We start from the raw sequence: 25,001 nt of genomic DNA, 5'->3' as shown, positions 1-25,001 counted from the left end.
ATAAAAATGGTATAGTAAAAAATAAACTATTGTCACATGTGGTATTGTTTTAGGAGACACTTTGACAAGAGGACACTGGAGGGCCAAGTTGTGTGTGAGGAGAGCATTCAGCCCAGCTTCCTGTCTGGCCTTGCTACTGTTCACTGCATATTATTACATATTCAATCAGGAGGAGCCAGCCTACACCTTGGAGTTCATTTAAAGGTAATTATTGCATTCTTAACAACCTCAGTACATTTTACACATGTACTCAATTTCTGGGTTGACTTAAAGGGATTGTTCACTTTGAAATTAATTTTTGAGATGTTTTAGTTCACCTCAAGGGCATCCAAGATGTAGGTGTCTTTGTTTCCACAGTATTTTCAATTTTGACATTTTTAGGTCGAACCGTTCTTGTCTGTCAGTCATATAATGGAGGTCTATGGTCACCACCTCAAAGAGCATGCACAGAGAAGTCCAAATTAAACATGATTTAATGACTCGTAAATGTAAGTACACATTATGGCCTAAGACAAACGGAAGTGATCTCTCGCGCGTATACGTCACTCGTCTCGTACGTCATTCGTTTTCTCACACAAACCGCTCGTTTCGTGTCTTAGGCCATCAGTGTGTACTTACATTTACGAGTCATTAAATCATGTTTAATTTGGACTTCTCTGTGCATGCTCGAGGTGGTGACCATAGACCTGCATTATATGATGCTGCCCTGCTGCCAGTATTTTACTGTAAAATTTACAGGAAAATTTTTTACAGTAAGGTAGAGAAAGGAACATTCCCTTGTCCTTTGCGAAAGCTTTCTCAATGTGCTACTGGCCATGTCAAGGGACCCTTTTACTGACAGTGTGACCCGAGTGAGATAGGTAGACTAGAAGTTTTATAGATGTCTATATATTTACTAGAAGTCTAGATAGATGAAGTTTTATGTAAACAAAGTTCGGGAGGAGCATGTTCAGGTAATCAACCAATGAAGGAAGCCGGTATAAATAAAGCTTCTCTCACCTCCTGTCTCACAACAAGTCTCTCAGCATCCCTCCACCACCCCATCACCTGGGTCTGGGTCTACCCCAGTATAGCGGGGAGTACTCTGGGTTCGGGCAAAATTCCGAGCTCAGAGCCCTTCCCCGGACAGCAAGCCAAATACGCATTAAAATTATATTTGATTTCATGTACGTGTGAACTCGTGAAAGATGCAAAAGGGGAACAACCTCGATCTTCACCAATTTATGACAGGCGTTCTGTAATGCCCATTTCAGTTTTAAAATCAATTAATGTATTATAGTTCAAAGACGCTTTCGAAAGTGCGGAAGAAACATTATTTCTAATTTACATTGAAATTTTTTTTCTTTCCATCTTTCCTTTTTATGTATAAACACACATCTAGTCTACGTAGCCTACTTTGTAGTCTACGCATGCAATTTGTGTGTAGGCTACGGTTTAAAGTCCCCGTGAACCGGAAGTTGCAAACGATTTTTCTCCCGTGCTGTGACGTATTTCCAAGTGAAACGGAATATTGAACAGAGGGCAGGGTTTTACTCTAGCGCTCCTCCTCTCCATCTCTCGCTCATAGCAAACTAACGGTTTGAGGGGAGTGGTTAAGCGTTTCCCCACCCAAACTGTGAAACCTACGTCATCAACCGTTCCAGACCGGAAGTAACTTTTCAGATTTTGATTAAAGATTACCAAGGTAAAACATTTTTTTAATATATATTTACTTGCACGGATTAATTGTTCACCACAAGACTGGTAATATGCGCTAACAAAGTAAATAGGTTCAATTTTGATTTCACGGGGACTTTAAAATTAGCTTAAATTTTGGTATTCAACATTGCAAATAGTTGTCTCGCCATTGTTAAAAAAAAAGGTACGCAATAGCAGCCTACTTCAAAGAATTATTTATTTATTTATTTTATTTTTTTTACCCTTATTTTAAATTTTCCATCTTCGCAACACTCCAGCGCAGCAGGCGTCACTATTCATTTTAATTTGTAACCAGGAAGTAAACTTACATATGAAGAAGAGTTCGTTCGGAGTCTCGATTTCCCGGATCTGCCGTCGAAAAGAGTAGTATTTCAGAAATATTAATATATGAATTTTATACCGTGGCACCATGGTCATCAGGTATGTTTACAATTTTTTAATTAAATTATTTTTTTTCAAAATGCATCGTCTCCCGGAAAAGAAGTCCTGATGTAGACGCGCTCGTGTTTACATTTGGCCTGGTCTGTTTTGTTTTGTTCCTTTTTATACATTTTAAGATTTAAGATAGATTCAATAGGAAAAACCTTTTGTAGCAGCTACGTTATTAATACATTAAACATGGATTGATTATTTATTGTTTAACGGGTTTATCTGCAGGGAAATATCTGAAAATATAATTGTGCCGCAGTCATAGCATTAACATTAGCAGTTAACTTAGCATTAGTATTTTCAATTTCAATCTTTTGTGTCTCGATGCTTTACTTTAAAGTGATTTCGTTAACCTAATCTTACAGTACATTCAAGTTTTCACCAGTTGGGTATTAGGTAAAGATGCTCCCTTAAGAATATTTGCTAGATCATATTTAGTGACGAGTTCAACATTTACATGATGAAGGTGCAACATTCAATATAAAATACTAAGTGAAATGCATGGAAACATATTCTTATTTAATTGTAAATTGATGCATTTTAAAAGTTTATTTGAACAGTGATCTCAATCCACATGGTCACGATGAAATCAAAATTGACAATAATTTTAATGGAATATTGCCCTGAATATTGCTTTTTTTAAAAATAAAAAAAGAATCTGATGACGAGTTTAATGACATATAAGGGCGGGGCAGCCAAACCAACAAAATTAAGTCCCTCGCTAATAAAAAAACAAATTCTTGTTCAAGATGCTGTTTTACTCTAATATGCATTATAACAGGGAAGAAACGACTATCGCAACTTCCGTATCATTCCAACTATAATCTGAATCTCAGTTAAAGAGAGATTCCTCTAAACTAAACTATATCTTATCTAATTATAAAATTACACAAACAGTCTCTCCTTATTCATGATTTATAATTCAAATATATGGAGGGCGAACTTTTGTCCAATGAGATTTTATTGTGGATATTGCTTCCTTTGAGGTCACAGAAAAGTAATGTCCTATTTCACTACTTATGGTGTTTATGGTTAGTTATTGTGAGAGTACAAAAACTCTGATTTGAATGAACGACAAGACTTTTATAACATTGCATACGCTTAGATTTCTCTTGTTACTTTTAGTAAAGCAAAATAATAGCAGTCTGTTTTAAGTTTAACTTTTTACAATATGTATGTTCTCCATAGTAATTTAAACCTAAAATTATTTTAAATTACATGTTCCCTTGAACTTGGGACATTTTCGTTTAGGTGGTCTTTTTAAAAAATAGCTTCTAGAACAAGAAAAAAAAGTGGGGCGGGACTTGATTTTGACCATGGCAAATAGATAGGAGGATTGTTAGGTTTTCCTATTGGTCGATCCCATGGAAACTGACAGGATCTCCCACCCTCAGCCCAAAAAACAAGCTTAGTTTGCCTGTCCACCTGACTGGCTGTTAGTGTTTAGCATGTTAGTATGACATCACAGTAGGTCAGACAGCATATCTAAGTGGCATGCACCACACTGTGATCACCGGTGATTGGTTCTGTGCTGAACTTGCTAGTGATGGGAAGTCTGGTTCTTTCCTCGAACCGGTTCTTTCGGACAGTTCGTTTTAATAAACTGGTTAAAAAAAACGGTTCACCAGTTCTTTTATGTCATCATGTAATGACGTCAATTCTATTATCCCGGCGGTTTCTTACATTTACATTTTGAAAACGAATGCTGCTGCAGCCTAGGCGATGTGCTAACAGGGATGTTTTATATGTTTTAAATATATAAAATGCATGAATGGTCTTCATCATTTTATTTGTTATTAAATAAACTTACATTTCGTCAATTTGCCCTCTCATTTAAGTCCTGGTTTCACCCGTACAGCTCATGTATCAGCACAGGATCAGCCGGCCGAAAGAAAGTTCTGTTCAGAGACGGTGCTATCACACATGCGCAGTATCTCCAGCTCATCGGTTCTCCGTATCGAACGTGTCCGAAAGAAACAGTTCTCGGTTCTGTACTGGTGATTCAAGAACTGCAACAACCAGTTCTCGACTCGCGAACCATAGCATCCCAGACAAACTGACATTGAATTAACGTGGAAACGACCTCTATCATGACATCGAAACAACGTTGATTTTGCTCATCGAATTAACGTTGAACCAACGTCAGACGCGGCATTCTTCAAAGCTAAATGAAAATCGAAAATTGGTTTGCTTTCGTAACGTTGATTTCAAGTTGATTTTCCGTTAGTTTTGAAAGAATGACGCGTCTGACGTTGGTTCAGCGTTAATTCGATGAGCAAAACAATCTCAGATCAACGTTGTTTCGATGTCATGTTTCCACATTGATTCAATGTCAGTTTGCTATCTGGGATAGGCCTGTGTGTGCTGAGCTGAAACCTGAATATACAGTTGAATATTATGAAGGTAGATTTGTGTCTTTATTATTCAATCAAAAAAAATGTTGCTTCAATCAAAAAAAATATTTTCAATTAAAAAAACCTTCACTTCAATGAAAAAAAAACTTTTCAATCAAAGAAAAAAAGTATTTGAATCCAAAAATATATTTGAGACTCAAAAAAATACATTTGAACACTGCTTTTCTTTGATTGAAAATGTTTTCTTTGATAGAAGTCAGGTTTTTTTTGTTTAAAGAAACCTTTTTAATTAAAGTAACATTGTTTTTTGTTTGGACCATATAATGGGTAGGACATTTGTGTCTTTATCATTCAATCAAAAAAGAAGTTGCTTCAAACAAACAAACAACAGAATCAATACAAAAGTCACTTCAATGAAAAGATAAACATTTTCAAATATAGAAAATCATTTTTGAATGCAAATAAAATATTTGAGACTCCAAAAATTGCATTTGAACACCTTTTGTTTTAATTGAAAATGTTCTCTTTGATTGAAGTAATCTTTTTTGTGTTTCGGCCATACAGGGTAGGACATTTGTGTCTTAATCATTCAATTCGAAAAAAGTTGTTTTCAATCAAAGAAAAAACTGTTCAAAAGCAAAAAAAAAAAATATTTACCTCGTGAATAAAAAAAGTATTGAAGAGAATGTGTTTTTTCGTTGTTTTCGTTTTTTATTTGAAGTGAAAAAAAAATAGAAGTTCAAATTGTTTTGATTGAATAATTAATTTTTTTTTTGAAGTGCAAAAAGTTTTGAAGTTCAAATTTTTTTGATTGAATCATTTTGACACAAACGTTCCGCAGTGGGCGGGTGCTTCTCTGTTGGTCAGACATGTTTGATTGACAAGTGTCTACACCAACGACATCTTTCTGACAAAGAAGTCATGTTCGCCACTCGCCAGCAAGTTTTTACCCCTACAGGATATTATCTATTTATCATTTGATCTTGTGGCTCTAAGCATCGCGCCAGCCACACCAGCCACACGATCTCTCACTGTTTACTATCAGAAACTCCGATTAATACACGAGAGCACACAGACAGTGTTATCCTGCTCTTGTGTACGGGCGTCAGTTTGGTTTGGTTTGAAATGTGCTGGGGGACGGAGAGACGTATTCGGAAGAGCATTTTCAAAAGTGCTGGGTACAATGACGCATTCATTATTTTTTTTTCTCTTTCGAGTAGGCGCCGCGAGATGTTTCAAAAGTGGTGGGTACAAAATCGACCCTGGCAAAAAGTTTTGGGGACATGCATACATATCTATGGGGACATGTCCCACCCGTCCCCCCCCCCCCCGTAAATGACGCCTATGATTTTAATTTATCTTTTTGTCCGTATTGGAGCGCGTCTCATGGCTCTTACTAAGCGACCTGCCACAAGATCTCTCACTGTTTACGTGAACCAGACACTCTGAGAGCATATAAAGTGCAATCCATCTCTTATTTACTTTTTTTTACATATTATCTTATATTTTATTCGCTCTTTTGCCCGTATTGGAGCGCATCTCGTGGCTCTTAAGCGTCGGGCCAGCCACAAGATCTCTCACTGTTCTCATAGCCTACCAGACACTCCGATTGATGCACGAAAACACAGAGACAACGCAACCCTGCACTTATTTACCCTTTTGTCATCTTATCTTATATTTTATTAGCTCGTTTGTCCCATAATGGAGCACGTTTCGTGGTGCGCCAGTCACAAGATTTCGCAATATTTCTCATAGTTGCGTGATTCTCCGATTGACATTCTGAAGGAGAATGATTTTGACCACCTTAAGTTTGTTTTTTTAATAAAGCCTTTCTTTAAAGTGAATTTCGTTTTTAATAAATTGCATCTTGATTTTAATCAATGTTTGATCAACCAATTCCCAGGATTGAATAAATAAGAAGCAAAGCAAACATATAGGTATAGCAATAAAATCATGAACTTTTTGCTTTGCACGTTTCTCAAAGACATGATAAATAGGCTACATCTAGAAAGGTAGAAATGTCTAGCCTAATTTTAAACAAAACAATTCAAAACGAAAATAAATAGATTATTCTACTCTCAGATTATATTTAATCCATATGAAATGAGCATTTCTCTCGGCGCGTTCACTACTGCGAAGATGGCTCCAATACGGGCAAAAAGAGCAAATAAAATATAAGAAAAAATTACAAAAAGGTAGATAAGAGATGGATTGGACTTTATTTGCTCTCATCTGAGTGTCTCATGTAAACAGTGAGAGATCTTGTGGCAGGCGCGACGCTAGGTGACGCGCACGCTCCATTATGGACAAAAAGAGCAAATAAAATATAAAATAAGATGACAAAAAGATACTTAAGAGCAGGATTGCACTGTCTGTTTTCACATGTGCATCAATCGGAGTGTCTGAGGTGTAAACAGTAAGAGATCTTGTGGCTGGTATGGCTGGCGATGCTTAGAGCCACGACCCGTTCGCATAAAAAGAGCGAATAAAATATAAGATCAGACGATAAATGGGTAAATGAGATCTGTATTGCACTATGTGTGCTTTCGTGTAGCTACCATTAGGTGTAAATAGAGAGAGATCGTGTGACTGGTGTGGCCGGCGCGACGCTTAATGCGAGCGCACTCCCATACGCATAAAAAGAGCAAATAAAATATAATATAAGATGACAAAAAGGTAAATAAGAGATGGATTGCACGTTATTATACGCGCTCCAATACGGGCAAAAAGAACTAATAAAATATATGATCAGATGATAAATGTGTAAATAAGATCTGTATTGTATAGCCTACTGTATGTGTGCTCACGTGTAGGCCTACCATTAGGAGTGTCTGATAGGTGTAAACAGTGAGAAATCTTGTGGCTAGGCAGGTGAAAAGCGTTTGGTTAATGGTGAATATTGACCTATTGTGCGTACCGTTCTGTCGGGGAATATGCGCTGCATTTACTGTAAATATTGTGTAAGTTCGAGTGGCAGGCGCTATATAATGCAGTGCATATAAGGCACATATATCCGTGGCCGGTCGAGTAGCAGATCCCCCTGCCAGGCAAAGATTTTATCCCCTCTAAAAAAGCTGCTGGCGAGTGGCGAACATGACTTCTTTGTCAGAAAGATGTCGTTGGTGTAGACACTTGTCAATCAAACATGTCTGACCAACAGAGAACCACCCGCCCACTGCGGAAGGTTTGTGTCAAAATGATTCAATCAAAAAAAAGTTTGAACTTCAAAACTTTTTGCACTTCAAAAAAAAAAAAAAGGATTCAATCAAAACAATTTGAAATTCTAAATGTTTTTCACTTCAAATAAAAAACAAAAACAACGAAAACACACATTCTCTTCAATACTTTTTTTATACACGAGGTAAATAATTTTTTTTTTTTGCTTTTGAAAAGTTTTTTCTTTGATTGAAAATTTTTTTTTTTTTGATTGAAACAACTTTTTTGGAATTGAATGATTAAGACACAAATGTCCTACCCATGTATGGCCCAAACACAAAAAAGATTACTTCAATCAAAGAGAACATTTTCAATTAAAACAAAAGGTGTTCAAATGCAATTTTTGGAGTCTCAAATATTTTATTTGCATTCAAAAATGATTTTCTATATTTGAAAATGTTTATCTTTTCATTGAAGTGACTTTTGTATTGATTCTGTTGTTTGTTTGTTTGAAGCAACTTCTTTTTTGATTGAATGATAAAGACACAAATGTCCTACCCATTATATGGTCCAATCAAAAAACAATGTTACTTTAATTAAAAAGGTTGCTTTAAACAAAAAAAACCTGACTTCTATCAAAGAAAACATTTTCAATCAAAGAAAAGCAGTGTTCAAATGTATTTTTTTGAGTCTCAAATATATTTTTGGATTCAAATACTTTTTTTCTTTGATTGAAAAGTTTTTTTTTCATTGAAGTGAAGGTTTTTTTAATTGAAAATATTTTTTTTGATTGAAGCAACATTTTTTTGATTGAATAATAAAGACACAAATCTACCTTCATAGAATATAACCAACGCATTCTCACCCCAAGGCGTCACCTTTGACCATGCTTCAATATTTGACGCTTTAGGCGCCCTTTAGCGTCACTTACATGACGCGATCCTACGGCGTCATCTAACTGACGCTAAAGGAAAGCGTCAGTTAGAGGACGCGGTTAGGTTTAGGTCTGGGGTGGGGGTAGGGAACACGCGATCCTAGGGCGTCATCTAACTGACGCTAAAGGGCGCCTAAAGCGTCAGATATTGAAGCATGTCCAAATGCTTCCCAAGGCGTCAGTTAGGTGACGCCTTGGGGGTGAGAATGGGCTGATATAACCTACTGTAGCCTATACAGTATACTGTATACATCATGTTTATAGTGTGTTAACATAACGAATTAAACATAGATGTTTAATTAGTTATGTTAACACATTATAAACATTTACTAAGCAGTGCACCATCAAAACCTTGGCAAGAGTTAACATCAAAATTTATATTATTACTTAGAAATTAATGAGCTGTTCCTGAAAATATTATTTTAGTATAATAATAAATGTTTAGTTTGACAGTTTTACAATCCAATCATTGTTTCCAAACTTTAAAATAATACAGTGATAATACAGTACTTATGTGATAAACATGTTTCCAAAATGTTTTATTTTGTTAAACTTACTGATGTTCAACTAAATACTTAGGAAACGTACTTTTCGTCCCTCAGAAAAAATTTGCACGCATGCTCAGCTCATCACCTCATCAGTTCTCAGTATATCGAACGTGTCCGAAAGAAACAGTTCTCGGTTCTGTACTGGTGATCCGAGAACCGCTGTACCTGTACGTTCGGTAGTACACGCATGCGCAGTATCAGCTGCTCATGCTCATCACTTCTCTCGAGCACCAACATATGTTTCCGTTCAGTGAACTTTTTGAGTTACTGGAATAAAATGTACTTCTGGATATTGGTTTATTTTGATTCAGAGGGACTGTCAGGCATGTCTGGAAGTGAGTAACTTAGTAACTTGTGGTTTAGCGCTGACGCAAGATGCGAGCTGTTTCAAACAATTCAGTCCGATTTAGTGTACTGGTTTGACCTGTTAAAGAACCAAAAACTAAAAAGAACCGATTCGGTTCGAAAAGGTTCGATTCGTTCACGAACCGGCCATCACTAGAACTTGCTCATCTTAAACAAGCCTTTCGCTAATATCATGCTGTTCTGGTTGAGATTGAAGAAGTTAAAGGAACTTGTTTGTTCTGTCTCTGCAGTTGCTGTTTCATCTGTGTGTTTGCGGTGCTGATTAACAAAGGTTAGTATTTGAACGACACATCAGAAAGATAAATTCATGCCACAGACTGTCTTTGAACGTTTCTTTCATTTCAGTGTCTCTGCAGGAAAAAGTTCAGGCTGTTATTGGTGGTTCGGTTCTCCTGCCGTGTTCTTCCTCTGAACATGATCTTAAAGCTCAAGACATTAATGTGCATTGGAGACACAATGGCAGCAAGCATGTGTATGATATAGTCAAGGGTGAAGATTCACTAGAGTTCCAGGACCATCGTTACAAGAACAGAGCTGAAAGATTGCCTGATGAGTATCTGAGAGGAAACTTCTCCATCAAACTCAACAATCTCACTCACACTGATGTAGGGAAATACAGCTGCCTCATCACACACTCATCTGAGCTTCAGACTGTACTTCTGATCATCAACGGTGTGTAAAAATGCTTGATTCTTGTATGAAATTGGTAACACTTTAGAATAATGGTCATTAATAAGAAACTATGTAATGCAGGATTAATGAGTAGTTCTACATTAACACTTCAGATATTACTATAAACTAATATGGTAACAAGCTTAACTAATCAGTAAGTGATAGCAAATTTAAGACTGAGACTTCTTTCAGTAGCGGAGTGGCAATCGGGAGAGTCGGGAGTTTTCCCGGTGGGCCGGTAGTGTTTCGAGGCCGCGAGGGCCTGCCCGGTCTGATAAAATGTATTTATTGGAAGTTCGCCATGGCCCAAGCTAAGGGAAGAAAACATTTTTTTTTTTTTTTACATTCTCTATAACGGAGCATATATTTGCACTAAGTGCCTGTCTTTACAGCAAAACGACAACCGTCTTGTAACAGACACAGTGGCGTAGGTCGTAGGACATGAAGTACTTTAAAGCAGCTTTTTGATGCGCTGAACGCGAGTTCGAATCCGCCTTGCCGAACTCTCTCTTCTCCCTTTTCCCAATACAGATATGTAAAGATGTAAAATGTCAAACCTAACATTAAGGTCTCTAGCGTTATATTTTGCCAACGAACTAAAATTCCGACGAGGACTATTTTCAGCCAACGGCACGGAACCGTGCGTATCACACCGAGAAAACTTAGTTGGCCAACGCAAAATATCTGCCAGACGGCCGACCGTCGGCTTGGTGTGTTCCGGGCTTTACACACGCCTGGTGTGACTACAGGTTTCGGGAAAATAAAAGCCGGTCTCAAATAGAAGTTGGGTTTTTTAGTTTTCGGTTGTTAATCTTCTAAAACCCTTCAGATCGTCTGCTTTTTGGCGGCCGCCAAAGCAAATTTTTTGTTCACCAAAGCCTATTTTGATCGGTGAGTGATGTAGAATAGAATGACTGCTGCGCTTCGGCTGCATGCGCGCACTCTCATGTCTTCAAACAACACGAGCGCTGTCTTGCTTTCTCTCCCTCGTGCATATTAATCAAATCAATTGACACAATAGTAAAAGGTTGGAAGACCGCAGTTTCACATGGAACAAGCCAGTGCAGTTCAACGATTTGGAAAAATAAAAGCTCGGGCTATTATTTGAAGTTTTACGGTATGTATACACAAAGACTGTATCAAAAGGTAACTTCGCGTCCACTGCCAAGATGGATCCATAGATATAAACAAACTGCTTCGGTGTCGCTTAGACGTCGTCATCGTCTTGCCGCTCCCTCCCCGTTCTGTGATTGGTTCCCCATCTCAGGTGAAAATTTGGTTTATGGTGTCCAGGCTGCCTAGCAGCGTGAATAAAATTGTGTAACATTGATGAGTAACATTATGTGAAGTGCACTAGCCAGACAGGATTTAAATTCCCCCTGTAGACAATAATGTAATCCCTTAAAACTCATCTTTGATCACCAAAATGTCATATGTGAACTTTTTTTCCTGTGATTTTTTTTTTAATTCATGCCTTAAAATAGCTTGAATGTAACTCTACACCAGGGGTGCCCAATCCTGCTCCTGTCGATGGACTGTCCTGCACAGTTTATCTTCAACCCTAATCAAGCACTTTCATGCCTTTCATTTCAAGTGATCCTGAAGACCTTACTTGGTTTCTTCACGTGTGTTTGATTAGGGTTGGAGATTAACTGTTCAGGACAGTCCTTTGGCGGGAGCAGGATTGGGCACCCGTGCTCTACACCCTTGCCCCATTTTATGGGGATCTATGAATATGCAAATTAGCCCCACCTCCACTCACTCACACCAACTCACTCGGATCGCTGGATGTCTTTTTAAGTGGAAGAGTAAATTTATACAGGCTCATCTACAAGTCAGTGTATCAGAATGGTAATGCATTTTAAGTATCGGTCTCTACAACACTGTACACATAACTGTAATGAATATGATTATCCTTTTGCTTGACTATGTTTTTAAACCGCTAATAATGTTTTGCTTATGTTACACAAACCCATTCGCCACCTCAGAGTCAGACAGCTGCCTTCTAACAACCAATATCCTCAGAAACACTTTGAGTTTGAACAACTTAGAACGTCAGTGGAGAAAGCCATATCGTTTATCATAACATCGGAAAATACATATACACAATTCATACTGTTCTGTTGATATGAAAACTCTGGTACATTTAGCAATACGCCAGGATAACCTGGCTTCTCTTGAGACTCTCCTGATTTGCAGCAGGTAATGAATGATATATGCTAAAGCCCAGCGGTACATTGACCTGATTGGTTACAAGGTACTTTGTGACATCAGAAACCACAGATTTCAAACCGCGTTCCTAAGTATGTCTTTGATTCACTTCAGTTTTAAAGAGAAAATACTCAGCAATGCTGATGACTCATTAATTTGAACATGGTTTGTCTTAAAGCACATTAAAAACACCACATAGACATACAGTATAAACAACATTAAAAGCTTGATTTTCACTTACGAAACACGTACCAAACAGAATGTTCTCTCAACATTCCTGATTTCTAACACACACTCACAGCGTTTGACTGGTCTTGTGGCTGTCAGGGCAGAAACTAAAACTGCTGCTCTCTATTTTACCGTTCACATGTAAATTGCGCACACAAATTTCGTCCAGTAGATCGAAAGATCTGAAAAAGCTCATACATTTACCCGCCATAAATCAGGACAGAAGAGACGTATTAAAACACCAAGCGGGAATGTGTCTCCCTCATCTACTTCTGATCTGATCTACCAAAACGCATCTTAAAGGGATAGTTCACCCAAAAATGAAAATTAGTCCATCATTTAAACACCCTCAAGCCATCCTAGGTGTAACGTTCTTCTTTCAGGCGAATACAATCAGAGTAAATTCCTGGCTCTTCTAAGCTTTATCATGGATAGATGCACTTTTATGGACTTAAAAACAGAAATGGCCATGCACTGCCATTATAAAGCTTGGAGGAGCCAGGACATTTTTATATAAATCCGATTGTATTTGTCTGAAAGAAGAATGTCATAAACACCAAGGATGACTTGAGGGTGAGTAAATCATGGGCTAATTTTCATTTTTGAGTGAAGACTTTTTTACTCTGAATATAGTCATAAAATAGTAATTTTCACTTCAAAATAATGGTCCAGATCACTAGTAGTTTGTACAGTCACAAGGTAAAACTTGACTAAGTGATGCATTTTGTGACCTGTATTCAGAGTAAAAATATATAGTAGTATGATAGTATCTGAAGTGTTAATCCAGTAGTACTAATTAGTCTTGAATTACTTTCAGCATCGTTTCTTATTCATGACAGACTATTATTCTAAAGTGCTTCCATGAAGTTTTTAATTAACAACTTGACTAGTTATAGATGAATCTCTTGCCTTTATCAAAGTGAGGTTTTTTTTTTTTTGTTGCAGAATCAACAGCAGGAAAAGAAAGTAAATCCACTGACCATGAAAACCCAGAAGGTGAAACTGGATCAGACAGTGTGGAGACATCATGGAGCTGGGTTTTCATTCTATTAATTGTACTTAGTATACTGTCTATAATAGGCGGTTTAATTGTATTTTACTGTCGAAGAAAAAAAAATCCAGCTTTCTCATTCTCTTCTGTCTTGACTGAAGACAAAACGCATTGACTCAAATGACATTTCAGGCCTAAAAGTTTCTACATCTGTTTCTGGGTCTTTCTGCTGCTTGCGACTGTTTTGAGCTGTTATATTGTTGCCTTATACACTGTTATTGCAGAATGAGATCTTCAAAAAAATTTTAAAGGTAAAGGACCAATAAGTCTTTCAATGTTACTGCCTTAATTCTAAACAAGTGTACTTCATGTTTTGTTTGTCGATATTACATGTATTTGTAATAAATTATATTATAAATGTTAAAATTAAAACATTTACCATTGATTATATATATACACACACACACACACTAAACTTTTCAAACACCTGTGTAATATCAGATATAGTTGATGTGCGTAATACACAATCACACAAACGGATATACACATATTTATATAAGACTGTTCATTTCCAGTGGACAGTTTATATATTTTTTTTTACTGTGTTAAAAAGTTGCAAGTTTTTGTATAAGAAATTATGATAGTTTGACCCTCCTCTGAAGTTATTTAGGTTGCCTATTATGTTGCTCACAAACCTAAAGTCTTTATAATTACTTAATGAATTACTTAATGTAAGCCTTAGTTTTCAGTGTATTGTGAGAATATAAGATAAGACGTCCATTAATAATAATCAAATAATGTTGGATGTTATTGAATCAGATTTGATTTCAGATGAGAAAATTTACATTGGTTTTTTTTTTTTTTTTTTTTCAAAAGAAGAATTTGGCAATTGAGACACACTTTTACATTTATTTATTTATTTATTTATTTATTTATTATAAGACTAACTTGTTTTATGTCTGACAGAAATCCTCCCAGTGAAGAATAAATCCACTATTCAGTTTTTGTAATGTGTAATCGTGTATCTCAAGAGTAAAAGTTTGCTTTCTAAAGCTGAGATTCCCCTGGCTTGTTCAAAACCATCTATTTATTTTGGTGTAATTATGTTCTATAAAGTATGAAAATAATAATGTTAGTTTTAATAATTAGGTTACTTTGGGTTTTTTGGTTTTGTTTGCTATAGTTGACATGAACAGCAATGAATGAATTAAATCAAACTTACGTGAGTGTGATAAGCTTTCCTTTCAATGACAATTTCATTCTGCTCCTCAAATGAAACATTTCCCTGAATTATATGTCAAACACACTGTCGTCATGACTTCAGAACACGCACAACAGGAGCTTCCAGTTGTAGCCTCCTTCCTGAGGAGGAGCGAAACCGAAAGAGTGAACTTTGCATTAATTTGCAGAGTTTTGTTATTTAATTGCCTTTCAAATGTTTGATTGAACATAAAAATTTATTCCAGAATTAATTAATGAATAGTTGACTTTTACAAGAAATTACCTTTATTGTTATTATTGTTTTTGTTTTTTGTTGTCATATCTGTAGCTACTCCTTTTTCTTGTTTTCATCCTTACAGACTGAGCTAAAAAGTTTAAAGTAAAATAACCTCTGCATGTTTCCTTAATATCTGAAAACATTGTTTTTTTTTTTTGTTTTTTTTTGCTTTATTAGATTCAAAGCACCTTTAACTGACCCCGGATGATCAGGTCAGCGGACCAGTGAGGGGTGATCTTTCTTTATGATTTGCAGCTAGCAATGCTTTTATAATAATATTAACATCTTGAAGCCTAATGTTTATCAATAACTGAACATTGATAACAAGAATTGATCAGTGAGGAAGAAACTATTTTAACATGATTTTATTAAAGTTATTTAAGTGATAATTTTATGAATTACTGTATCTCTCATACATTCCTCTCATGTCTTAACTTCAGTTTGTCACTGTAAGAACTTGACAAGAATGCAGAGCTTTCAGTTACACTCGGGCGTTTGCACGACACAATCAACTAAAACATGTTTTCATCATGAGTGAGATCTAATGGCCTTTCATGGATCCATGTGAACAGGGATCGCTTTGACAATGTTTGCCGTATGAATGTGAAAAATGCAAGGGATTTTGTTGTTTTTGTTTTTTGCCGTTTTTAGCACGTTGTTGTGTAAATGGACCCTATATGAAGACCTTCAGATAAACTGAGGGGCCATTTACATGACACTGTTCTCTTACTAGAGTACTCTCGTGTTGCGTAAGCGAACTTATGCTATGGGAAAATCCCTTATCTCAAGAATACTGAACTCAAAAATTATCCTTAATTTTACATTAATTTAAAACGCATTGCTGCACAGAGCAGACCTAGGCGAGGCAACTCGCACGACTATTGGTTGCTCTGCAGCAACTGCTACGGACCCCGCACCTTCGTTGCAAGAGTCCAGTGGTGTGCAGGCCAGCTTCAATGCTGAACTGCTCCGCCTCATTACGAAGGCCGTGGAGCATAAACTGCCAGGGCAGTCTCAGATCCTGGAGCCTTCATGCACTGGCAGAACGCCTCCTTGTGTGGTCTCAGCACAACCTCCGCTCGCTAACAGCGGTGCACGTGCTGCGGATCCGGACATGCTGTCCAGAGGCAATGTATGGTACCTGCACCCTCAGGTAGTACAACTACTGTGGGACAGCTTTGTCAGATTCGATCTCTTTGCATCATCAGAGAATGTGTATTGCTTTTTTTCACAAAAACAAGGATGCGCTGGGCCACAGCTGGCCCCAATCGCACTGCTGCCACAGGTGATCAAGTGAATCAGGGAGGACAAATGCTCTGTGTTCCTCGTACCGCCACTTTGGAGGAACCAGGTTTGGTTCCCGGAGCTGATGCAGTTGGCCCAATGGGATATCCCAGTGAGGACGGATCTCCTCTCTCAGGCCAGGGGCGCGATTTGGCACCCGCGCCCTGACTTATGGGCCCTGCATGCATGGGCTATTAACGGGTACCTGCTGATCTCCCAGCAGGAGTGTTAAGTACAATTACACCGGCTAGAGTGCCCTCTACTAGACGGCTCTATACTCTATGCTTTAAAGGGTTAGTTCACCCAAAAATGAAAATTCTGTCAGTATTTACTCACCCTCATGTTGTTCCAACCCCGTAAGACCTTCGTTCATCTTCGGAACACAAATTAAGATATTTAGGATATTAAAATCGCTCCTGCATACAGTCCATAGGCTTCTTGAGGGACTGGCTCTTGCTGTCCTCGAAAAGTAATTGAAGACATCGGTAAAATAGTCCAAGTGACTACAGGGGCTCAATCTTAAGTTTATCAAACGACGAGAACACTTTTGTGCGCAAAAAAACAACAAAAATAACGACTTTATTTCAACTATTCACTTCCTTCTCCATAAGCCTATAGTCCGTTAACGTAGTGTGATTGCGTAGAGCTACGTCACACGTAGGCTCACTATTGGTCGACGCTGGTCATGTGTGTGTGATGCGTGTGACGTACAATAACAGAAGCTTACGCTATTAAACTAGTTAGCTGACTCGCGCAGAGGGAGAAATAAACGAATAGTTGAAATAAAGTCGTTATTTTTGTTGTTTTTTTGCGCACAAAAGTGTTCTCGTCGTTTGATAAACTTAAGATTGAGCCCCTGTAGTCACTTGGACTATTTTAACGATGTCTTTTATGACTTTTCGGGGACGGCAAGAGCCAGTCCCTCAAGAAGCCTATGGACTGTATGCAGGAGCGATTTTAATATCTTAAATATCTTAATTCGTTTTCCGAAGATGAACGAAGGTCTTACGGGGTTGGAACAACATGAGGGTGAGTAAATACTGACAGAATTTTCATTTTTGGGTGAACTAACCCTTTAAAGTGGTCAGTGTTTACTGGGTGGTGCTTGGCTAAAAACCAAGACTCACAGCACTGTGGCATTATGGAGATTCTCTCCTTCCTACAGGAGCTTCTGGACGAGGGTGTGAATAAGACTAACATGGCACCTTCATAATCATGGCATGACATATGCATATCAATGAGATTTTATGCATGTTTATGACAACTGTTATTAAGTATCATTCACTCAGTTATGACATTTTTAATGCAAATATGACATTGTTTAAGATGCCTTTGTTATGACACCTGGACATAAACCAATACATCATAACCCATCAGTGTCTTTGTCATGACAACTTGACATTACTAAGACAACACAACCTGTCATAAACATGACATAGCAGATTAATTATCAAACTTAAAGGATAATTCCGGTATTTAACACCTTGAGTCTATTTTGTAGTTTGTTTTGAATGAAATAGAGTGTTGGACGTAGAAATTTTGACATTGGGTCCTGTCTCGACTTTTTGACTATTTTAGAATCGCCTGTGACAGCGTTAGACTGGGTGTCTATGGGCATGCACAAACATGTCCATAAAACAACTCTTAACGTTCATTTTCAAAACTGTGCAACTCACCGAGTGGTTGGTGGTGTTCGTTGATGTTCTGAAATAAGTAGCGTAGCGAAATACCGTTTCTGCCGTGTTTTATTTGTCATTTTTTTTAAATCACATTGATGTCTGCTGGAGGACTCGTTGATATTACTGCGCTAGCTACCGGGAAAGGAAAGGGGTCTGTTTACATTTGGTTGCAGTCTTTTCGCTCGGTTCTCAGGTTCTCCGTCTCTCAGAAGGCTAGCGTGAGCAGAGCAACTGTGCTCCCGGACTTTTTTTACGGTGCGCTAGACACCGTGTTCCGTACAGCGTCCTGGTTGTCGCCATCAAGTGGTCGGGAGTGTGCTAACGCTTCAGACTCAAATATCAAGCGGAAGTTTATACGCGGTTGTGAGGTATCTGTATAAATAGTTCCACAATAGCAAACAACACGGATTGAAAGCATACATAGTGCCGATATATTTGTTTTTAATCATCAACGAACACCACCAACCACTCGGTGAGTTGCACAGGTTTGAAAATGAACGTTAAGGGTTGTTTTAAGGACATGTTTGTGCATGCCCATAGACAGCCAGTCTAACGCTGTCACAGGCGATTCTAAAAAAAATCCACCACTCTATTTCATTCAAAACAAACAACAAAATAGACTCAATATGTTAAATACCGGAATTATCATTTAAGAAACCACCTAGCTTTATTGGTTAACATTCCATTAAACTGTCAGGTGGTTGGTTTTGACATTGGCTGACATGAAGCCGTTATAACTTTTTAATGACAAATTCAATTAGTACCACTGTAGCTGAGGTCACGAAAAATATTCATGACACAGTTATAATGGCCTCATGACAGCCAATGTCAAAGCCAACCACATGATGGTTTAACTTAATTTAATGTCAAGTTGTCATGACATAGACACTGACAGGATATGATATATTGTTTTATTTCAAGATTTCATAACAACGGCATCTTAAACAATGTCATATTTGCATTCAACATGTCATTATTGAGTGAAAGACACTTAATGACAGTTGTCATACACATGCATAAACCTTACTTCATATTGAAGTCAGATGTCATGTCATGGTTATGAAGGAGTCATCACGAGTCTTATGAACACTCCTTCAAGTAAAGTGTTATCAAAGTATATGTTGCGCCATAGCACCGTTTAAAAAACTCTTGCATGGCCAGTCATTGGGCAGGAACGATCTCATCGTCCACTTCCTTAGAGGGGCTAGGAGGCTAAACCCTCCTCGACCCCTTATGGTTTTGGTCTGGGACCTTTCCACTGTCATAGACGCTATGAAAAGTGACCCCTTCGCAACACTGCAGTCTGTGGATCTGCGTTGTCTCTTGCTCAAAACCGCTTTTCTCATGGCTCTCGCTTTAGTCAAGCGAGCGGGTGACCTGCACGCGCTCTCAGTGAGCGCTATGTGTATTGAGTTTGAGCCAAACAACTATAAAGTCATTCTCAAACCAAGACACGGCTATGTTTCCAAAGTGCTCTCCACTCCATTCAGAGCGCAAGTCATTTGTCTCGTCCCGCCGAGACAGCCAAGCCAGAGTCTCGTCCTGCCGAGACAGCCAAGCCAGAGTCTCGTCCTGCCGAGACAGCCAAGCCAGAGACTCGTCCCGCCGAGACAGCCAAGCCAGAGTCTCGTCCCGCCTAGACAGCCAAGCCAGAGTTTTGTCCTGCCTACACAGCCAAGCCAGAGTCTCGTCCCGCCGAGACAGCCAAGCCAGAGTCTCGTCCCGCCTAGACAGCCAAGCCAGAGTCTCGTCCCGCCGAGACAGCCAAGCCAGAGTCTCGTCCTGCCTAGACAGCCAAGCCAGAGTCTCGTCCTGCCTACACAGCCAAGCCAGAGTCTCGTCTCGCCGAGACAGCCAAGCCAGTCTCGTCCTGCCGAGACAGCCAAGCCAGAGTCTCGTCCCACCTAGACAGCCAAGCCAGAGTCTCGTCCCGCCGAGACAGCCAAGCCAGTCTGGTCCCACCTAGACAGCCAAGCCAGAGTCTCGTTCCGCCTAGACAGCCAAGCCAGAGTCTCGTCCCGCCGAGACAGCCAAGCCAGAGTCTCGTCCCGCCGAGACAGCCAAGCCAGAGTCTCGTCCCGCCGAGACAGCCAAGACAGAGTCTCGTCCCGCCGAGACAGCCAAGCCAGAGTCTCGTCCCGCCGAGACAGCCAAGCCAGAGTCTCATCCCGCCGAGACAGCCAAGCCAGAGTCTCGTCCCGCCTAGACAGCCAAGCCAGAGTCTCGTCCCGCCGAGACAGCCAAGCCAGAGTCTCGTCCCGCCTAGACAGCCAAGCCAGAGTCTCGTCCCGCCGAGACAGCCAAGCCAGAGTCTCGTCCCGCCTAGACAGCCAAGCCAGAGTCTCGTCCCGCCTAGACAGCCAAGCCAGAGTCTCGTCCCGCCGAGACAGCCAGGCCAGAGTCTCCTCCCGCCGAGACAGCCAAGCCAGAGTCTCGTCCCGCCTAGACAGCCAAGCCAGAGTCTCGTCCCGCCGAGACAGCCAAGCCAGAGTCTCGTCCCGCCGAGACAGCCAAGCCAGAGTCTCGTCCCGCCTAGACAGCCAAGCCAGAGTCTCGTCCCGCCTAGACAGCCAAGCCAGAGTCTCGTCCCGCCGAGACAGCCAAGCCAGAGTCTCGTCCCGCCGAGACAGCCAAGCCAGAGTCTCGTCCCGCCGAGACAGCCAAGCCAGAGTCTCGTCCCGCCTAGACAGCCAAGCCAGAGTCTCGTCCCGCCGAGACAGCCAAGCCAGAGTCTCGTCCCGCCTAGACAGCCAAGCCAGAGTCTCGTCCCGCCGAGACAGCCAAGCCAGAGTCTCGTCCCGCCTAGACAGCCAAGCCAGAGTCTCGTCCCGCCGAGACAGCCAAGCCAGAGTCTCGTCCCGCCGAGACAGCCAAGCCAGAGTCTCGTCCCGCCGAGACAGCCAAGCCAGAGTCTCGTCCCGCCGAGACAGCCAAGCCAGAGTCTCGTCCCGCCTAGACAGCCAAGCCAGAGTCTCGTCCCGCCGAGACAGCCAAGCCAGAGTCTCGTCCTGCCTAGACAGCCAAGCCAGAGTCTCGTCCCGCGAGACACCCAAGCCAGAGTCTCGTCCTGCCTAGACAGCCAAGCCAGAGTCTCGTCCCGCCTAGACAGCCAAGCCAGAGTCTCGTCCCGCCTAGACAGCCAAGCCAGAGTCTCGTCCCGCCGAGACAGCCAAGCCAGAGTCTCGTCCCGCCGAGACAGCCAAGCCAGAGTCTCGTCCCGCCGAGACAGCCAAGCCAGAGTCTCGTCCCGCCTAGACAGCCAAGCCAGAGTCTCGTCCCGCCGAGACAGCCAAGCCAGAGTCTCGTCCCGCCTAGACAGCCAAGCCAGAGTCTCGTCCCGCCGAGACAGCCAAGCCAGAGTCTCATCCTGCCTAGACAGCCAAGCCAGAGTCTCGTCCCGCCGAGACAGCCAAGCCAGAGTCTCATCCCGCCTAGACAGCCAAGCCAGAGTCTCATCCCGCCGAGACAGCCAAGCCAGAGTCTCATCCCGCCGAGACAGCCAAGCCAGAGTCTCGTCCCGCCTAGACAGCCAAGCCAGAGTCTCGTCCCGCCTAGACAGCCAAGCCAGAGTCTCATCCCGCCGAGACAGCCAAGCCAGAGTCTCGTCCCGCCTAGACAGCCAAGCCAGAGTCTCGTCCCGCCGAGACAGCCAAGCCAGAGTCTCATCCCGCCGAGACAGCCAAGCCAGAGTCTCATCCCGCCGAGACAGCCAAGCCAGAGTCTCGTCCCGCCTAGACAGCCAAGCCAGAGTCTCGTCCCGTGAGACAGCCAAGCCAGAGTATTATCCCCCCTAGACAGCCAAGCCAGAGTCTCGTCCCGCCTAGACAGCCAAGCCAGAGTCTCGTCCCGCCTAGACAGCCAAGCCAGAGTCTCATCCCGCCGAGACAGCCAAGCCAGAGTCTCGTCCCGCCTAGACAGCCAAGCCAGAGTCTCGTCCCGCCGAGACAGCCAAGCCAGAGTCTCATCCCGCCGAGACAGCCAAGCCAGAGTCTCATCCCGCCGAGACAGCCAAGCCAGAGTCTCGTCCCGCCTAGACAGCCAAGCCAGAGTCTCGTCCCGCTGAGACAGCCAAGCCAGAGTATTATCCCCCCTAGACAGCCAAGCCAGAGTCTCATCCCGCCGAGACAGCCAAGCCAGAGTCTCGTCCCGCCAAGACAGTCAAGCCAGAGACGGTTTGTACCCCGTTTGCCCCTAATCTGGGAGGGGCAGCAATGTCCCAGCCGTGGCCTCCTGAAGGGTCTTTACTGCCGTGGCCGTCTGAGGGGTCTTCACCATCCTGGCCATGCCCTCAGCCTGATCCACCCTGGCTACGCACTCAGCCTGCTCCGCCCTGGCCATGCCCTCAGCCTGCTCCGCCCTGGCCACGCCCTCAGCCTGCTCCGCCCTGGCCACGCCCTCAGCCTGCTCCACCCTGGCCACGCCCTCAGCCTGATCCAGAGATGTATAAAGTACTAGAAACCCGGACTTGAGTAAAAGTACAAGTGTTCTATCAAAAAAGAGACTTGAGTAGAAGTTGAAGTGCTCTTTAAGCACCACACTTAAGTAGAAGTACTAAAGTATTCAACATTTTTTGTACTTAAGTAATGCAAGTAGTTTTTTTAAAAATTCACTACTTAAGTACTAAAAGTAAAAGTACAAGTATTGTGTCATGTAATTATTAAAGAAAGCAGTCAACAGTTTGAACTAGCAATCAAATAAGACGCTTTGGCGGGATACAAATTTGATTTGGCGGACGCCAAAAAATGTCATTGCTGGACAACCCCTGCATTAGTTGTCAATGTTTGTGACAATTAATACCATTACCCTATAAAACTGGCTTGTGATTTAGGCAGCATGAAAGCCAACTTGCAACGAATGATTCGTAAAATTTTTATAATTGTAGCGAGTAACTAGCAGAACATTAAAAAAAAAATAATGTTACCAGATTATCTAACATATATGTATACAGTATCTATACAGTATGTACTGTATGTGTGTAAGTATGGTCAAATAACATGAAAAACAGTGGTTTTAAACACAAAAACAGATTAAACTGCTTAATGGATTGATGATGTTGCTGGAGTATTAGGTGTTGAAAAAAGTCTGTATGTGGTCAGAGCAAATGTGACTGTCTCTGATTGATGTGGGAGAAGTTTTTTCCTGTCTGCTTCAGAGCTGCAGTATAGATTCATTTAAAATGATGTGTGAGGGGGACCAGGTTTCATTAGATTCAACTGTTTTAATCACGCAGTAACATGAGGATCATTCAGCTCCAGCTCTGTGAGTTCATTACATGTTATACATTTTTTTGTGCTTTATACAATGGTAACAATGATTTTTTTGTGGCTAATATTGCTTATGATGGTTGTCTATTTTTTTTTTTTTTTTTTTTAAATCTTATAGATGTGTTAATCTGTTGTCGAGCTGCAGTCTCAGATCAACTCACTGATCTGGGATCAAATGTGACCATAAACTGTGATCTTGATGAAAATGAGGTTTATTGGATTTTACTGAAAACACCAGATCCTCCAACAGTGATTCTACGGTCAATGTCGACCACGTCAGCACCTTTTTACCCAAATAAAACATTCAGAAAGAAATATTCAGTGCAGTTTAAACACCGTCTGGTTATTCATAATGTAACCTCTGATGAATTCGGAGTTTATTACTGTATGAACACAGACACTCCTCCAAAACTCAGCAACAGCACCAAACTGCACTTCAATGGTGAGTCATTTGCATTTTCAGCAAACAAGGCTTATTGATGATCACTTTTTTTAGAGAAGAAAAACTTAATTATATTCCCATTTATTATCAATATTATCAATAGTTTTTTTAAAAAAAAGCAATTGCACTAACAGTTTTTACTGTAACAGAACACTTTCTTTACAGAATCAACTCCACTAAGTCACAATCATACAATGGTGGAGTGTATTGATCAGAATCAGAATCAAACACAATGGCAGATTATCATCATATCTGCTCTGATGAACGGGCTTCTGCTCATTGTGCTGATCGGTGATTTTCAGACATATATAATAATGTTAATATAATGCATTTTTCCCAATGAAGAAAATAATTGAAGAAAATGAAATACAACCCTTTTGTTAATATTAAATCTGAATTAATTATCTCATATTTAGGACTGGTAAAGGTTTTTGTTATTGGAAACAGAAGGTCTGCAGAAGAATCACAACTCAACACTGATCTACAGCAGACACAAGTTATTGAAGAGCACGACTTACAGGTAAAAATGTGACATCATCTTAACTAATTATTTTCTGTCTTAACTTAGCCTTCTTGCTGGCTTCCTTAACATTAATTTAGTTCATTTTGGTTTAATTGTAACTGAATTTGCTAATATTGTTATTTCAGTACGCCACAATGGATTTTTCCAAGCTGCGTAGAAATATTCGGCACAGCCAAATCAACAGCACATATGCAGCTCTAAACCTGCCGAAGTCATGAACACACACGTATGACTGATCTTATACTTATTTTGTTCACTTGTTCTTAATGTTTATTCAACTTCTAACCACAAACTGTTTGGAAGATTAACACACACGACATTAACCAGCCAAACATTCTTACATTCTATAGATCAGGGGTTTTTAAACCGGGGTCTGCAAGAAAGTTCAGAGAAATTATTATTTAATTTTTTTTATTGATTCCATTACTACACCCGTTATTTTAAGTTATTTTATTGAATTGACAGCAACATTTTGCTTCATTTCTATATTTGATTAATACATCTAACAGCAGGTCGACAAACACAGTGTCTCCTTAACAGAATGTAAATATTTTTCCAGACAATATTTTACATCACTTTTATTTTTAAATGCAATATGGATGTTTGAATGTTTTATAGATGAAAATATAGCCACTAAGGAATCAGGGGCTGTGGCATCAAAAGATTTTAAAACTGAAAATGAAATTTATATACTTTACTGTTGTGAACATTATTGGTTGAAACT

The 25,001-nt window shown here is 40.4% G+C and overlaps 2 protein-coding genes across 2 annotated transcripts; both read left to right on the top strand.

Annotated features, from left to right (window-relative positions):
- The first annotated feature begins 1,977 nt into the window (after positions 1 to 1,977).
- On the top strand, positions 1,978 to 14,470 carry LOC148995824 (uncharacterized). The gene is made up of 4 exons (XM_089117179.1): positions 1,978 to 2,118; positions 9,716 to 9,756; positions 9,831 to 10,157; positions 13,542 to 14,470. Exons 1-4 carry the CDS (start codon positions 2,108 to 2,110, stop codon positions 13,760 to 13,762), a joined length of 600 nt encoding a protein of 199 aa, XP_088973305.1. The 5' UTR covers positions 1,978 to 2,107; the 3' UTR covers positions 13,763 to 14,470.
- An 8,566-nt stretch (positions 14,471 to 23,036) lies between these two features.
- LOC120495321 (uncharacterized) lies at positions 23,037 to 24,641 on the top strand. The gene is made up of 5 exons (XM_089117172.1): positions 23,037 to 23,307; positions 23,431 to 23,754; positions 23,920 to 24,045; positions 24,171 to 24,274; positions 24,403 to 24,641. Exons 1-5 carry the CDS (start codon positions 23,283 to 23,285, stop codon positions 24,493 to 24,495), a joined length of 672 nt encoding a protein of 223 aa, XP_088973298.1. The 5' UTR covers positions 23,037 to 23,282; the 3' UTR covers positions 24,496 to 24,641.
- The last annotated feature ends 360 nt before the right edge of the window (positions 24,642 to 25,001 follow it).

This window comes from Pimephales promelas, chromosome 2 (assembly GCF_988280905.1).
Source record: "Pimephales promelas chromosome 2, fPimPro1.hap1.1, whole genome shotgun sequence".
NCBI lineage: Eukaryota > Metazoa > Chordata > Actinopteri > Cypriniformes > Leuciscidae > Pimephales > Pimephales promelas.
Note: the sequence above shows the minus strand (reverse complement) of the source record. Positions and strands in the feature narration are given on the sequence as shown.

Coding starts and splice junctions, on each gene's coding strand:
- LOC148995824 (XM_089117179.1), top strand. Junction 9,757..9,830: donor TGCGGTGCTGATTAACAAAG/GTTAGTATTTGA, acceptor CTTTCATTTCAG/TGTCTCTGCAGGAAAAAGTT. Junction 10,158..13,541: donor TGTACTTCTGATCATCAACG/GTGTGTAAAAAT, acceptor TTTTTGTTGCAG/AATCAACAGCAGGAAAAGAA.
- LOC120495321 (XM_089117172.1), top strand. CDS start 23,283: ATGAGGATCATTCAGCTCCAGCTCT. Junction 23,308..23,430: donor GATCATTCAGCTCCAGCTCT/GTGAGTTCATTA, acceptor TAAATCTTATAG/ATGTGTTAATCTGTTGTCGA. Junction 23,755..23,919: donor CACCAAACTGCACTTCAATG/GTGAGTCATTTG, acceptor CTTTCTTTACAG/AATCAACTCCACTAAGTCAC.